The sequence below is a fragment of the Heterodontus francisci genome, chromosome 1 (assembly GCF_036365525.1).
Source record: "Heterodontus francisci isolate sHetFra1 chromosome 1, sHetFra1.hap1, whole genome shotgun sequence".
NCBI lineage: Eukaryota > Metazoa > Chordata > Chondrichthyes > Heterodontiformes > Heterodontidae > Heterodontus > Heterodontus francisci.
The window spans coordinates 25,525,804-25,539,652 of record NC_090371.1 but is presented as its reverse complement, the minus strand read 5'-3'; the positions used below and the strand labels follow the sequence as shown (position 1 = coordinate 25,539,652).

Here is a 13,849-nt window from a genome sequence, read left to right as displayed (position 1 = left end):
TATCTAATTTTATGTTTTACACTCTACCTGTTTCGATGCTGTACATGCTAATTTTCTGCCATACACTCTACCTGTTTCTATGCTGTACACTATCTAATTCTATGCTGTACACTCTATCTAATTCTATGCTGTACACTCTATCTAATTTTATGCTGTATACTCTACCTGTTTTGATGCTGCGCACTCTATCTAGTTCTATGCTGTACACTCTATCTAATTTTATGCTGTATACTCTACCTGTTTTGATGCTGCGCACTCTATCTAGTTCTATGCTGTACACTCTATCTAATTCTTTATTTTCATTCAAAGGCTCATTCAGTTGATTAACCCAATGCAGCATTTAATCCATATACACCAAGAAGATTTAGAGTTAAGTACCCCCCGATTTGTGTCAGGTTATCTGATTTTAGCCAGCTTGATAGTACTACCTCTGGACTAAGATGTGGAAAAGTTTGATTTTCTGATTCCTCCACCGCCCCCTGCCCCACCCCCTGACCCCTGCCTGAGGATATCAGATTAGTGAAAATACAACACTTTAAAAAGTCATTCCGAAACCTCCTAACAGCTTCACTTGATAAGCAAAGTGCAGAGCCGAGACAGGATTTACCTCGGCTGTGATACCTTCTGAGAATTATTCAGCACAGAAGGAGGCAGTTTGGGCTATCAGGCCATTTGAAAGGGTAATCCAATTAGTCTCACTTTCCCCGCAGCCCTGCAATCATGTTCCTTCCTTCTATTTATCCAATTCCCCTTTTGAAAGTTACTACCCTGAATCTGTTACCAGCAGTGTCATTCCCTCAATCCCAGATTAGCCCTGTGACGCTGACTGTACTAGAGTATGCCTGAATCCAAAATCCTAGAGAGGGAGAACTCCTGAATTTTTTTTTTCCCAGTGCAGCTGAATGAGAGACTGACATGAACAATGCAGATAAAATATATGTTTGTAAAACTTTTAATAGCAGGTGCGTTTCGATGAGCGATTGAAGGGTTAACCGCACACTTGCTGATCATTGCTGGTCAGAGAGTGTGGGGGCTCAGGTGGGATGTAGAAGTGGGGAAAGCTATCTCGCTTTAAGTGCTGCCTTGATCCCAGTGACGCCAGGCGGCAGAAGTGGCGAAGGTAAGCGCTTGAGAGAGAGAGAGAGAGAGAGGAGAGAGAGAGAGTGAATTAAAGCTAGATCGCCAATATTTCATTCTCTCCCTCTTACAAAGTGGGTCGGAACAAACAAAAGGGCAATGATTTACTACCTGAATACGATGGATTTAAGACCCTCCGGAGCTCGGGCCAGCGGAGCCGCATTGCAACCCGTGAATCTCATCTAAAAAGATTTGCTTCTTTCCCGTTGAAAATAAAAGAAATTTAAAAACTGGGGATTTAAACAAGAGTTTAATTTTTGCTGTGACCTCCCCTCAAGCCAAAAATTGATCGGACTTTTTTTTTGCATCGACTCCGAAAAGGAATGATCCCAAAGAAAGATCCCAGCAAAACCCAGCGGATTATATTTTTTATACAAGATTGGACAAGTGATTTTTGAATCGATTTCTATTTGTGAGGCGGGGAGAGTGCTGAGGGGACAAGGCTGACACGCAATGTTGCTGATGGGGATTTATTTAATCTTGACACTTATTGGTAAGTACTCAGCTTTCTTTAATCATAAAGGTGTAGAGAAATAAAGTGAGCCGCTATTTATAACGTATATATACACAGAAAGAGACTTTGTAAATATAAAGTGTGAACATTGTAATTTTTCTTTAGTGGCTTCTATTACATCGACCATAACATTTCAATAGGGCATTGGTGGACAGTTACTGTGTTTCCAAGAATTTGTTTTTTTTTTGGGTTTTAATTATCCGAATTTAGACTTTTGAGAACAAAACCTTCAACTTTTTAATCCAGAGGCAAAGATTTTTTCTTTTTACTCTTCGATCGTTAAAAAAAATTGCTAGAAATCTACACTAGACAAAATATTATTGTGGTAGCGATCAGAATTGTGTCTCATGTTAAAAGAGAAACAAATACGAACAACTTTAGTGAGGCGTAATCGTTTTCGGACAGGAAGAAGCCGCCAAGGCTGAGAGACACAGAGAGAGAGAGAGAGAGATGTTCATTTTAAAGGGTCAGAATTATTGCTCGGTCATTTATATTTATTCACCACGATTTCACAGTGTTACAGAGACACGAATGGACCGAAATAAAAGGCTGGAAAATGAACTGTTCGCCTCGCTTTCTACTGAATGCTTGTTGTGATACGACACGTCCGCTTTTTTGAGATATGTGTGTTTGTGTGGAAGCATGTGTGTGCGTGTGTTTAAATGTGCGTGTGTATAAGTATGTAAATGTGTGTAAGTATGTGTGTGTGCGTGTTTTTATGTCAATGTATGCAAGTGTGTGTTTTAAGAGTGAGTGAATGTAAGTACGTGTGTGTGTGAATGTCTGTCAGTGTGAATGTGTTTGTACGTGAACGTTCAAGTCTGTGTGTGTGAATGTATTGAAGTATCAGAGTGTGTGTGAATGTGCGTATGAATGTAAGTATGTCTGACTGTAAGTATGTATGTGTCAATGTATTTAAGTGTATGTGTGTGTGTGTCTGCAAGAATGTATGAATGTGTGCGAATATGTTTAAGTATATGTGTGTGTTGTGAATGGATGTGCGTGCGAATGTGTGTTAATGCATGTGAATGTGTTTAAGTATATGTGTATATTAGATATATATATATATATATATGTCTAAATTGTTCATCACTAAAAGAAATCCAGCTCTAGGTGAAGATTCCTGTAAGCCCCCATTTTATTCAAAGATGTGCCCCTTTATCCCTCTTGCTATGTATCTAAATTAAGCCAGGTAAAATATATAATTAATACCCACGTAGGTTAGAGCTTACTGCGTCTTTTAAAGTTTGGCATAGAATCTTATAGAATGTGTTTAATCCTATCAATTTATTCAAAAATGTTTTACAAAAGATCAGGTTGGCAGATAATGCAAGTGAATGTGAAGGAAGCAGAGTTGGATGTTCAGTGAAGAAGGGGTTAATATGACTGCGCTGATTTCATCTATTTGCCCTGCTCTCCCTTTCTCCCTCTGTCAGTCTCTGATTTAAATGGGCAATGTGTCAGCTATTTGTTTTAAAGCACAGCAGATCTTAATAACTGAACTGAAAGACCAGGTGACATCCACTAACTTCTCCAGATCAATAGATTTTTTTTAAAAGTCAGAGAGACAGAGAGTTCTGGAAGCACATAGCAGGTTAGTCAGAATGTGCAGAGTGAAAAAGAACCTTTAAAGTTTCACACACTGCCCTGCCTCAGGACCCCTGACTTCTGGAGCAAGAGGGTCTGTCTTAATTACTTAACCTGTCTGAGCTCTCCACAGATTCTGACTGATCTGTTGTGTGTTCCCAGCATTGCGTGCTTTCATTTCAGATTTCCAGCATTTATGGTTTATTATAGATTCATAAAAGCATACAGTGCAGAGGAGGCCACTCAGCCCATGAACCTCTGCTGCTACTTTGAAAGCGCTCTCTTCAAGTTTTTATCCCATTCCCTTGTAAAAGTTACTATTGAGTCTGTGTCCACCATCCCCTCAGGCATTGCCTTCCAGATTACAACAACTCGCCGCGTTAAAAAAAATCCACTCATCTCCCCTCTGGTTCTTTCATAAAATCTTATCTGAATAAAGCAAGGCTTTGAAAGGGGAGACTTGTAAGGAGATGCTATTCAGAATCATGTTTACTAAAATAAAGTTATCTGCTTGTTTTAACTGGAAGAATCTAATTTCAGTTCGAAAAGGGATGGTACTAAACTAGTCTCACTCAACAGGAATGTATTTTTAAAACTGTTTGGTTTTTAAATGTTATTGGTAAAGCTGAACATGAGTACATTCACCATTGGTGTTGCTCCTATTGCATTAGAACTGTCAGTAACCTGAGCGTGTGCCCTGTGCTATAACTTGCACTATCAGCGTGGACAGCTGGAGAAGTGGCATCGAGCAGGCATCATTTAAAGAAGTATCGCCTTTATTGAAAAGAAATGTTTGGCCACCCTTTCATTGTCCCCCTGCCAAATTCAGTGACTGTGGTTCTGTGCCAGATAAGCTATTGTGTCACCAAACTGCTGTTGCTTTGTACTCATGAGTGATAACACGATGATGGAAAATGATTCCATTTCCCAAATAACTTATGGGTTCCACTTTAATCTTTACTAATCAAACTATTTTTTTAAAAGAACCGTGATTACCCTGAAACAACGTTAGAAGCACACATTCCCATACAGATTTATATTGATGGTTTTATCAGATATGAGGAGCAGGGCAGTGGGTTCAGTTGTGGATTGCTCTAGCAAAGAGCTGGCACAGCCAACTAAATAGTTGTATGTTCCCCTTCGAGTCTATGGTTCTAGGTATTGTAAACTACCAGGAAATCAGTTGTGTAAAACTCACTTGAATAGAAGTCAAGTCTGTGTTTTTAAAGCTGTATTCCACTGGTGCATGAATGCATTTGGAATCCACTGAAGATACACCAGACTACAGTCTATATCACCAATTTGGGGTTTTCCATTCACAGCAATGCAATTGTGGCAGTGTGGCTTTCCAACCAATGCTGTGCCAGTATAAAGCAAACTGCACTTGTACAATATTTCCCTCTCTGTTTTTTTCCCTGGCATTCATTAATCCATTTCAGGTCAGCTCTCATATTTAAGACAAGGGCAAAGAGAGGATTAGTCCAAGTCATTTAAATGTTTGGGAACTGTACCAGCCTGGGAGCAGAGGGAGAGAGAGAGAGGGGAGCCACAGAGGGGGGGAATAGAGAGTGGGGGGGGGGGGTGGGGGGGTGGTGGGGGGAAAACAGAGAGTCAGGCAGCCCTTTAAACCAGCACGAGCCCGGGATTAGAAGGATAGAGAGAGAGGACGCGAAGATGGGAGCCACAGAGAGGGGGGGTACAGAGAAGGGGACAGAGACAGAGAGACAGAGAAACGGACAGACACAGAAAGGGAGAGAGAGACACACACAGAGGGGGCCCAGGAAGGGGGGCACAGAGAGGGGTGACACAGAGAGGGAGGACAGAGAGAGAGACACACACACACAGACATGGGAGAGAGAGAGACACGGTGACACAGAGAGGGGGGGAAGAGAGAGACACACAGTGAGAGCGAACGACAGGCACAGAGAGAGGGAGAGAGAGACACAGAGAGAAAGACCAACAGAGAGAGACAGAGACCAACACTAAGACAGAGAGTGAGAGAGACACTGAGACAGAGAGAGACTGACAGAGAGAGAGGAACAGAGAGAGAGAGCAACAGAGAGAGAGGGAGGGAGAGAGAGAGACAGACAAACAGACACAGAAAGGGAGAAAGACACACAGAGAGGGGGGAGAGAGAGACAGACACAGAGAGGGGGAGAGAGAGAGACATACAGAGAGAGGGTGAGAGAGAGAGACACATACAGAGAGAGGGTGAGAGAGAGAGAAAGAGGAGATAGAGCGATCAAGATTACTCCTGACAGATGGACATCTATCCAGAATACTCCACATCACTATAGCAAGCGTGCAGGCAGACATTGTCTACTTGTACAAACAAAAAATGCCAGATTTCTCACAAAATCAATGTTCAACATAGTGATAAGAAAGTAGGTTAATAAATTAGTCTTCTCATTTAAAGCTTGTTCACAAAAATGCACATTTTTTGTTGTTTTGATGAATAGTAAAATACATTTCTAATCTCTTTATCTTTCCAAAATTTGCTCACCAGCCCCCTTTGTAGGACAAAAATTGCAATGTAGCCCCTCACGCGAAAAGTTTAGACACCCCTGCAGTTTCCGACCTTCAGACCCAAAAGACTGGTGTTTAAAAAAAAGATCGGAATTGTCAGTTTCACTCACAGTTGCTGCTAATAGAAACTGTTGCTCCTGACCTTCGGGGTAGCTTCGTGGTTTTCTGGTGGGCTTTTTAAAAAAAATTGAAACTGACAGTTCTGGTATTAAAATTTACTTCATCCTTCATAATTACATGATGACCTAACTGTATAAATGCTGAAATGTTGAAATGCTGAGGTCACTTTGGTGATTTTATACAAATGCATTGGTCCACTGTCTTGACTGTAATCGAAGGTAAACAAAGGGAAAATTAATGTTTCTACACATTGAAGTGGCCTGGATGCATTTGCATTCATTACATATCATTAACAGTGTTATAATTACATGATTCCTTGTCAAAAAAAATTTCAGACTTTTTTGCCTTTGGCTACTCTCACTCCTGTCAAAAATACTGCCGTGGGCTGGCATGCCAGCTTTCTGACCCTGTTCCCGTTGCCAACCATTTTTGGCAAGGTGGGTTTGAGGCCAGCAAGGCTACCCGCTCCCACGAGGTAGATGCCAATGAGGTTCATTAAGAGCCTTGTTAAGGACACTTAAAGGAGGTCAACTGGGATTTTTCAGTCAGCCTCCAGTTTTCCGACATGACGGGGTAGCGTGCAGTTTAACTGCCTGGAGGCCCTCCCTGACTGTCTGGTGTGAGTGCAGTCAAAAGTTGCCCTGTAAAGGGATCCCCTCCACCACCAGCACTCCCCCCACAATGGTGGCCTTGCTGCTGTATCTGTTTCTAATTTAAAGTTTTAAAATAATTGCTGAGAGGGCACCTTCATGTTGAAGCACCCTCTCAATTACTTACGCTCTATTACAGCATGCTGCTCCTCTCAAGTTGGAAGGCCTCTGGTTGGCCCTCCAGCTTCGAGAGCACCCCCTGCCACCCTCAACTGGACAGGGAACCCATCTCCATGCCAATTAAGGAAGCGCCTCTGTGAAAATCTCAAAGAGTGACCGTTTCCCCAGGGGTAGGTTCGGAACCGGTCCTGACTGCTGTTTCCCCCTCCCCCAGAGGGAAAATCCAGCCCACTGCGTCACATTGTGCTGCCACCATTTCTTTTACCGCTTCTGAGGAAATATATTTTCTCCATCAGAATATCTGTTGAATGTTACTTCAGCAACCACTTGTCCACTGTCCATCATTACTTCTACACCAACAAGAGCCCAAGGCTTGGTGCATTCACTGACGCCACTTTTCAAGGACAGGGATGCTTTAAGGGAATTTAATGACATTGTACATTCCCTTATTCCTCTCTTTGGCTCCTTCCAATGACTTTACAGTTAGATTCAAGCTTGGCCTAACCTAATCATTACTTCCTAATTTACCTCATTCATTCCTGCTGTCTTCAACCTTCATGTTAACCTGTTCCATGGGTCTTAGCCTTGCACCCAGGGCTCCTCACTGTATGGAAAAGCACACAAGCTGAGAGATTCTCCTGCTGTTAGTGAAGCACGCAAGCTGCCTTTGAAGCATATATATTTTCCCCATGCTTTAAATTTCAGAAAAAATCTTTAGTAAACTATCGTTGCTTTATAGTAACAGTTTTGTAAATATTGTATCTTTATGCAAACATTATACCCTAGAATTTTTTATCATCGTAACCCATTGATTGAATAACATCTTGTAACGCGCTGTCAACCTTCCGTACTCATCCCCTGTAATAGGAATCTAAAGATAATAAGCATTCCACTTTTACACAGCAAATGATAGAAGCATGCAACACTGAAGAGGCCATTCTGCCTTTTGTGTCTGTACTAGTTCTTTGAAAAAGCAATCCAATGAGTCCCACACCCCTGTCCTTTCCACATAGTCCTGCAAATGTTTTCCTTTGCACGTATTTATCCAATTCCCTTTTGAAAGTTACTATTGAATCTACTTCCACCACCCTTTCAGGCAGTTCATTCCAGATCATAAGAACTCACTATGTAATTTTTTACCCTAATTTCCTCTCTGGTTCTTTTGCCAATGACCTTAAATTTGAGTACCCTGGTTAATAAACTCCCCGCTCCAGTAGAAACAGTTCCTCCTATTTATGCTATCAAAACTCTTCATGATTTTGAAATGTTAAAATTATATTCTGTGATGTGTGATACAATGTCAGGTTTAACTGTGCATTTCCCTATTGCTCTGAACGGTTACATTTCCATTCTGTGATGCCTGTAACAGTAAGATCAGTAGCTTCTGGGACACTTGATTGACAAGAGAGGAAAAAATGATGGGATTTTTGGTGTGCGCATAGAATCATAAAATGGTTACAGCACAGAAGGAGGCCATTCAGCCCTTCGTATCTGTGTGACCTGTGATGGCAGCCAATCTTTTTATTGAAAGATTGCTCTTTCCAGCTCCATATTCAGGTAAGTAGATTTTTCTGTTTTACTTATCTCTTTTGGTGATGCCTGCGTAGGTCCTTTTAAAAGCCACTGGTCTGGCTGCTCTGTGCCTGAGACAACTGACCGCAGTGGACCTACCAATTCTTGTAATGGGCCCAAAGCCTACTTTGGGCCCTCGATCTGCATAGGCAAAGGGCTCAAGGCCTGTTTTATGCAGGAGTCCTGAATCAATACAGGTGGACCTAACCAATATGGCCTGTGGTGCAAATCAGGGGCAGACTGAGCGGGCGCACGCCATATTGGACCCTTCAGCGCACATTTTCCATGATCCAGTTTCTCCAGTGACAGAAGCAAGGAATCCCCAAGCCAGGTGCAGGACAGTTGGATGTAGAGTGAACTTCCCTCTACCAACAATGTATCTTAGCGCGAAGTTTAGCAAAGTGCCCCCTGCTACAACAGTGCAAGACTTTTACCTTGTCCACAACACCAGAGACCTCCCTGAATGAGACACCCAAGGAGGTGCAGGTAGATTTGTGCTGTTGGGTCATAGTCACTAAGGACTTTTGGTTTATCAGTCTGGGATGGGCGTAAGGCAGAGAGGTGATTTACCAGTAGCTAACCAACTGCACCACCCAGTCCTCAAGGGAGATGGGCCTTGCAAACAGACAACAGCTGAAACATTGGCTGTTAAAAAATAGGTGAACTGATCAAGGTGTTTAAAATGTTAAAAGGATTCAATATTTCCTCTGAAGTCGGAATCAAGAATGAGGGGGCAAAATCTTAAAATTAAAGCCAGGCCATTTATGAGGGAAATCAAGGATTTTATTTCTCCCTCAAAGGTTAGCAGTCATCTGGAACTCTCTCGCCTGGATACTGGAGCTCATCTGGAACTTTCAAGACTGAGGTCGAAAGATTTTTGTTGGGTAAGGGGATCAAAAGAAATGGAGCTTCAGTGGGTAAATGGAGTTGAGGTACAGATCAGCCATGATCTAACTGAATGTTGGAACAGAATCGAGGAGTTGAATGGCCTGCACCTGTTCCTGCAATCCTGTGTTCATTCAGATTACCTTTGTGCTCACTTTGAGACAGAGTTCAAAGATGTGATTTAACAGCAAAGAGGTAGGATTGATCACATGCAGAGAATTCTCTACCTCAGAATGCAGTGGAGGCCAGTCGTTAAATATATTCAAGAAGGAGATAGATATATTAATGCCAAAGAGATCAAGGGATATGGGGAGAAAGCGGGAACAGGGTACTGAATTAGACGATCAGCCATGATCTTTTTTGAATGGCGGAGCAGGCGCGAAGGGCCGAATGGCCTGCTCCTATTTTCTATTTTTCTATGTTCAGATGCTGCCGGTCGATTTGGCCAATTTAACCACTTGAGCAGCTGCTTGCTGAAAAGGAAACCATAGCTTTTCCTACAAAGCAAACCACATCACGGGATATTGGAGGATCTGTTACGAGGGTAACCGAATTTGAAGCTGATTCAAGATGAGTGTGCACGTGTACAATATAACAGTCTAGGCACAAGGCCCAAGACCAACAAGAAAATGCCTGTACCTTGGGAATGCTTAACCACCTGCCTGTTAGCTGATGTTTATTCAGCTTTCTGATCCCAGTAAGGTTTGTTAGCTTTACTGAAAAGTGCTGTGTAATCAGTAGCCTGATTCAAAAGACAGTTCCAAGCATTTAGTTGGCTCTGAAGAATTCTTTTTACTGCAACCCATATTGCTCGGTAAGTAGTCTCATTTAACAATATGTCCCACGTCCCCTCTCCTAGTGAGTTCAGATAAAGTGTTACTAGTCTCTTGTCTAAGTTGCAGTGCACTGCCTTGCCAGTGGTGATGGTGCTGTGGTGACATTAACGCAATGGCTGTCTTTCTGAGAGGCACGTAACTCTGGAGAGCCTCACCTACCTCAGTCTTGCCTTTGCCCTTCAAACTGTAGGCTTTTAAAACTCAAACTATGCATGCCTTTTTTCGATTCTCTTTGTCGTCTTTCCCACCCTTTTCAGACTTCCTGCACTCTGCACCTTGACCCTTCACCCAGAGATTTTTTGTTAATTCATTCTCCGGATGTGGGCATCGCTGGCAAGGTCGGCATTTATTGCCCATCCCTAGTTGCCCTTGAGAAGGTGGTGACAGTGGGATTTCTTCTTTGAAATGATGCAGTGTGAAGGTGCTTCCACAGTGCTGTTCAGGAGGGAGTTCCAGGATTTTGGCCCAGCGACAATGCTGATGTATTTCCAAGTGAGGATGCTGTGCTACTTGGATGAGAGCTTGGAGGTGGGGGTGTTCCCATGTGCCCGCAGCCCTTGTCCTTCTAAATGGTGGCGGTCTTGGGTTTGGAAGGTGCTGCCAAAGAAATCTTAGCGAGTTGCTTTAGTGCATCCTGTAGTTAGAGCAGGCTAAAACCACGGTACGTTGGTGCTGGAGGGAGTGAATGCTTACACTATTAGATGATGTATCAATTAAGTGGACTGCTTTGTCCTGGATAGTGTTGAGCTTCTTAAGTATTGTTGCAGTTGCACCAATGCAGGCAAGTGGCTTTCCAGCAATGCCCACATCCCGAGAATGAACTAACAAAAAACAAGTGACAACTTTGACCAGGCGTTTGGCCATCCGTCCTGATATCTCTGTATGTGACTGGATCCCAAATGTAGTTTTCTGACCCTCCTGTGAAGCACTTTGGGCTGTTTTACTGTGTTAAAGGCGCTATATAAATGCAAATTATCATTGAACCCACAACCTCCTGACTCTACAGATTGCTGCCACTGAGTCAAGGTTGTTTATGTTTCTATGTTGGGTTCACTTGCAGTACTGGTTCACAACAGGGCAACTCCATTGTTGCTGGATTGCATATGTACAAACTCAATGAAATATATATTTAATTTAGTGACTGAAAGAGAATGAACATGCTAAGTAGGATGGGCCCAATGCAACAGTCAATATTGGGTATGATTAATATTGGACTACCCTTAAATACATCTATGCTACTATTCACCACAAATACTTCCTGTGCTAACATGTTCCACATTTAGTCATTTGGTAGTACAGAACTTGAGTATTGCTGAAAATAGAGACATGTTGTCGAAGCTTTTCGTCTTGCACTCATCAGGACAATCTGCAAGAATACCACTGTAAGGGGAAGCAACAACTTTATACTGTATGAGAAGAGAGTGCTGATTGGTTGGCAAGTGAACCCTGATTGGTAGAGGCATTGCCATGAAGAATGCACCAGTTTATGGTGATTGGCAGTTAACTGTCAAGCTTTGTTTAAAATTTAAACCAGGCAGCTTGACTCTGATTGGTCAAGGCATTGCCCTGAGGAACGAACCAGCAAATGGCTGTCACTTATTTTGTTTAGCTGGAACAGGCACAATGTGTGTACATGTTCTTTCTGTCTGCAAAGAACAGGGCCCTGTGTATTAATATAAGCAGCTTCCAATACGCACAAATGCACCACACTGCGAGCCCGACTGACAATCTTAAATTGGTTGTCAGCGTAATTTTTCAGCAATACTCAAGTTCCACATTCTCACTGCTCTCTGAGTAAAGAAGTTTCTCTTGAATTCCCTATTGGATGTATTAGTTACTAGGGAACCAGTCCCATACCTAAAGCTGGTATTACTTACTTGATGCTGGGAATAATTTGAAGGCCAGAGTTCAGGTATCAGTGGTTGAGCTCCAGCTGCTGCAATTCTGTCAAAGTCAGTGAAACGTTTCACCCTGAGAATTTCTGTTGAACATTGAAGCTCAGGTGGGCTTTGCGTTCATCAGTGTACAAGATAATAACATATGAAACGGGACCAGGAAACGACCATTGGAGTTTGCTTCACCATTCAATAACCCCATGCCGATCTTTTACCTCGATTCTGCTTTCCCACCCTATCCCACCATCACCACCCACCCCACCCCCCCTCCCCCCACCACCCTCCATATCCCTTGCAAGAAAATGGACATGTCAAGCAGGATGTAAATAAATATCATGAGACCAGTAACTTTATTATTGTCTTATCATGTTGTATTATAACCAGGGTAACCTCAGAACTGCTTTTACACAGGCTATCTGTCAGATAGGAATATTAGCATAAAGGAGATAATAGTTACCGTAATATATTGGGGCGGCACAGTGGCGCAGTGGTTAGCACCGCAGCCTCATAGCTCTAGCGACCCGGGTTCACTTCCGGGTACTGACTGTGTGGAGTTTGCAAGTTCTCCCTGTGTCTGTGTGGGTTTCCTCTGGGTGCTCCGGTTTCCTCCCACATGCCAAAGACTTGCAGGTTGAAAGGTAAATTGGCCATTAAAAATTGCCCCGAGTATAGGTAGATGGTAGGGAAAATATAGGGACAGGTGGGGATGTGGTCGGAATATGGAATTAGTGTAGGATTAGTATAAATGGGTGGTTGATGGTCGGCACAGACACGGTGGGCCGAAGGGCCTGTTTCACTGCTGTATCTCTAAACTAAACTAAAAATATCCAGAAAACACTTGCAGCTCAAATGCATTGTCAGAAGCTGGCTTGGATACTTGGTAAAGAAACAGATGTCCATTTCTGTGGTTAAATCAGCATTGTGTATTGGGATAACATGTCTTATTGATAGAATATTATGTATAAATATATATAAAATACACTGAAATTACTCTGAGCTGCAATCATGCATAGGGTAGGGAACCTTCAACAGTGACTGCCATCTCCTGGGCATTTTCTTGAACTACATGCAAACAGCACATGTTGAACGATTGGTCAGAGTTCTTGTGGCCATTTACAAGTAGTCGTATAAATGTAATGATGTGCACTTGTGCCTCACAGCATTTAACATGCATACTGAGTTACTTTGAAGTTGCTATGTGATCTTATGCATAGCAAAATCCCAGAAACACCAACAAGGTGAAAGGCATAAGAACAAAGAACAGTACAGCACAGGAACAGGCCATTCAGCCCTCCAAGCCTGCGTCGATCTTGATGCCTGCCTAAACTAAAACCTTCTGCACATCCAGGGACCGTATCCCTCTTTTGCCATCCTATTCATGTATTTGTCAAGATGCCTCTTAAACGTCGCTATCGTACCTGCTTCCACCACCTCCCGCAGCAGCAAGTTCCAGGCACTCACTACCCTCTGTGTAACGAACTTGCCTCGCACATTCCCTCTAAACTTTGCCCCTCGCATCTTAAACCTATGTCCCCTAGTAACTGACTCTTCCACCCTGGGAAAAAGCTTCTTACTATCCACTCTGTTCATGCCGCTCATAACTTTGTAAACCTCTATCATGTCGCCCCTCCACCTCCGTCGTTCCAGTGAAAACAATCCGAGCTTATCCAACCTCTCCTCATAGCTAATGCCCTCCAGACCAGGCAACATTCTGGTAAACCTCTTCTGTACCCTCTCCAAAGCCTCCACGTCCTTCTGGTAGTGTGGCGACCAGAATTGCACGCAATATTCTAAGTGTGGCCTAACTAAGGTTCTGTACAGCTGCAGCGTGACTTGCCAATTTTTCTACTCTATGCCCCGACCAATGAAGGCAAGTTTGCCGTATGCCTTCTTGACTATCTTATCCACCTGCGTTGCCACTTTCAGTGACCTGTGGACCTGTACGCCCAGATCTCTCTGCCTGTCAATACTCCTAAGGATTCTGCCATTTACTGTATACTTCCCACC

The 13,849-nt window shown here is 42.9% G+C and overlaps 1 protein-coding gene across 1 annotated transcript in view; it reads left to right on the top strand.

Moving 5' to 3' along the window:
* The first annotated feature begins 1,140 nt into the window (after positions 1–1,140).
* Positions 1,141–13,849, top strand: part of gfra4a (GDNF family receptor alpha 4a) — a 190,323-nt gene continuing 177,614 nt past the window's right edge. Inside the window, exon 1 of the mRNA XM_068028734.1 lies at positions 1,141–1,630. Within this exon, the coding sequence (XP_067884835.1) occupies positions 1,591–1,630 (40 nt within the window). The 5' untranslated portion in view covers positions 1,141–1,590. The remainder of the gene's footprint in view (positions 1,631–13,849) is intronic.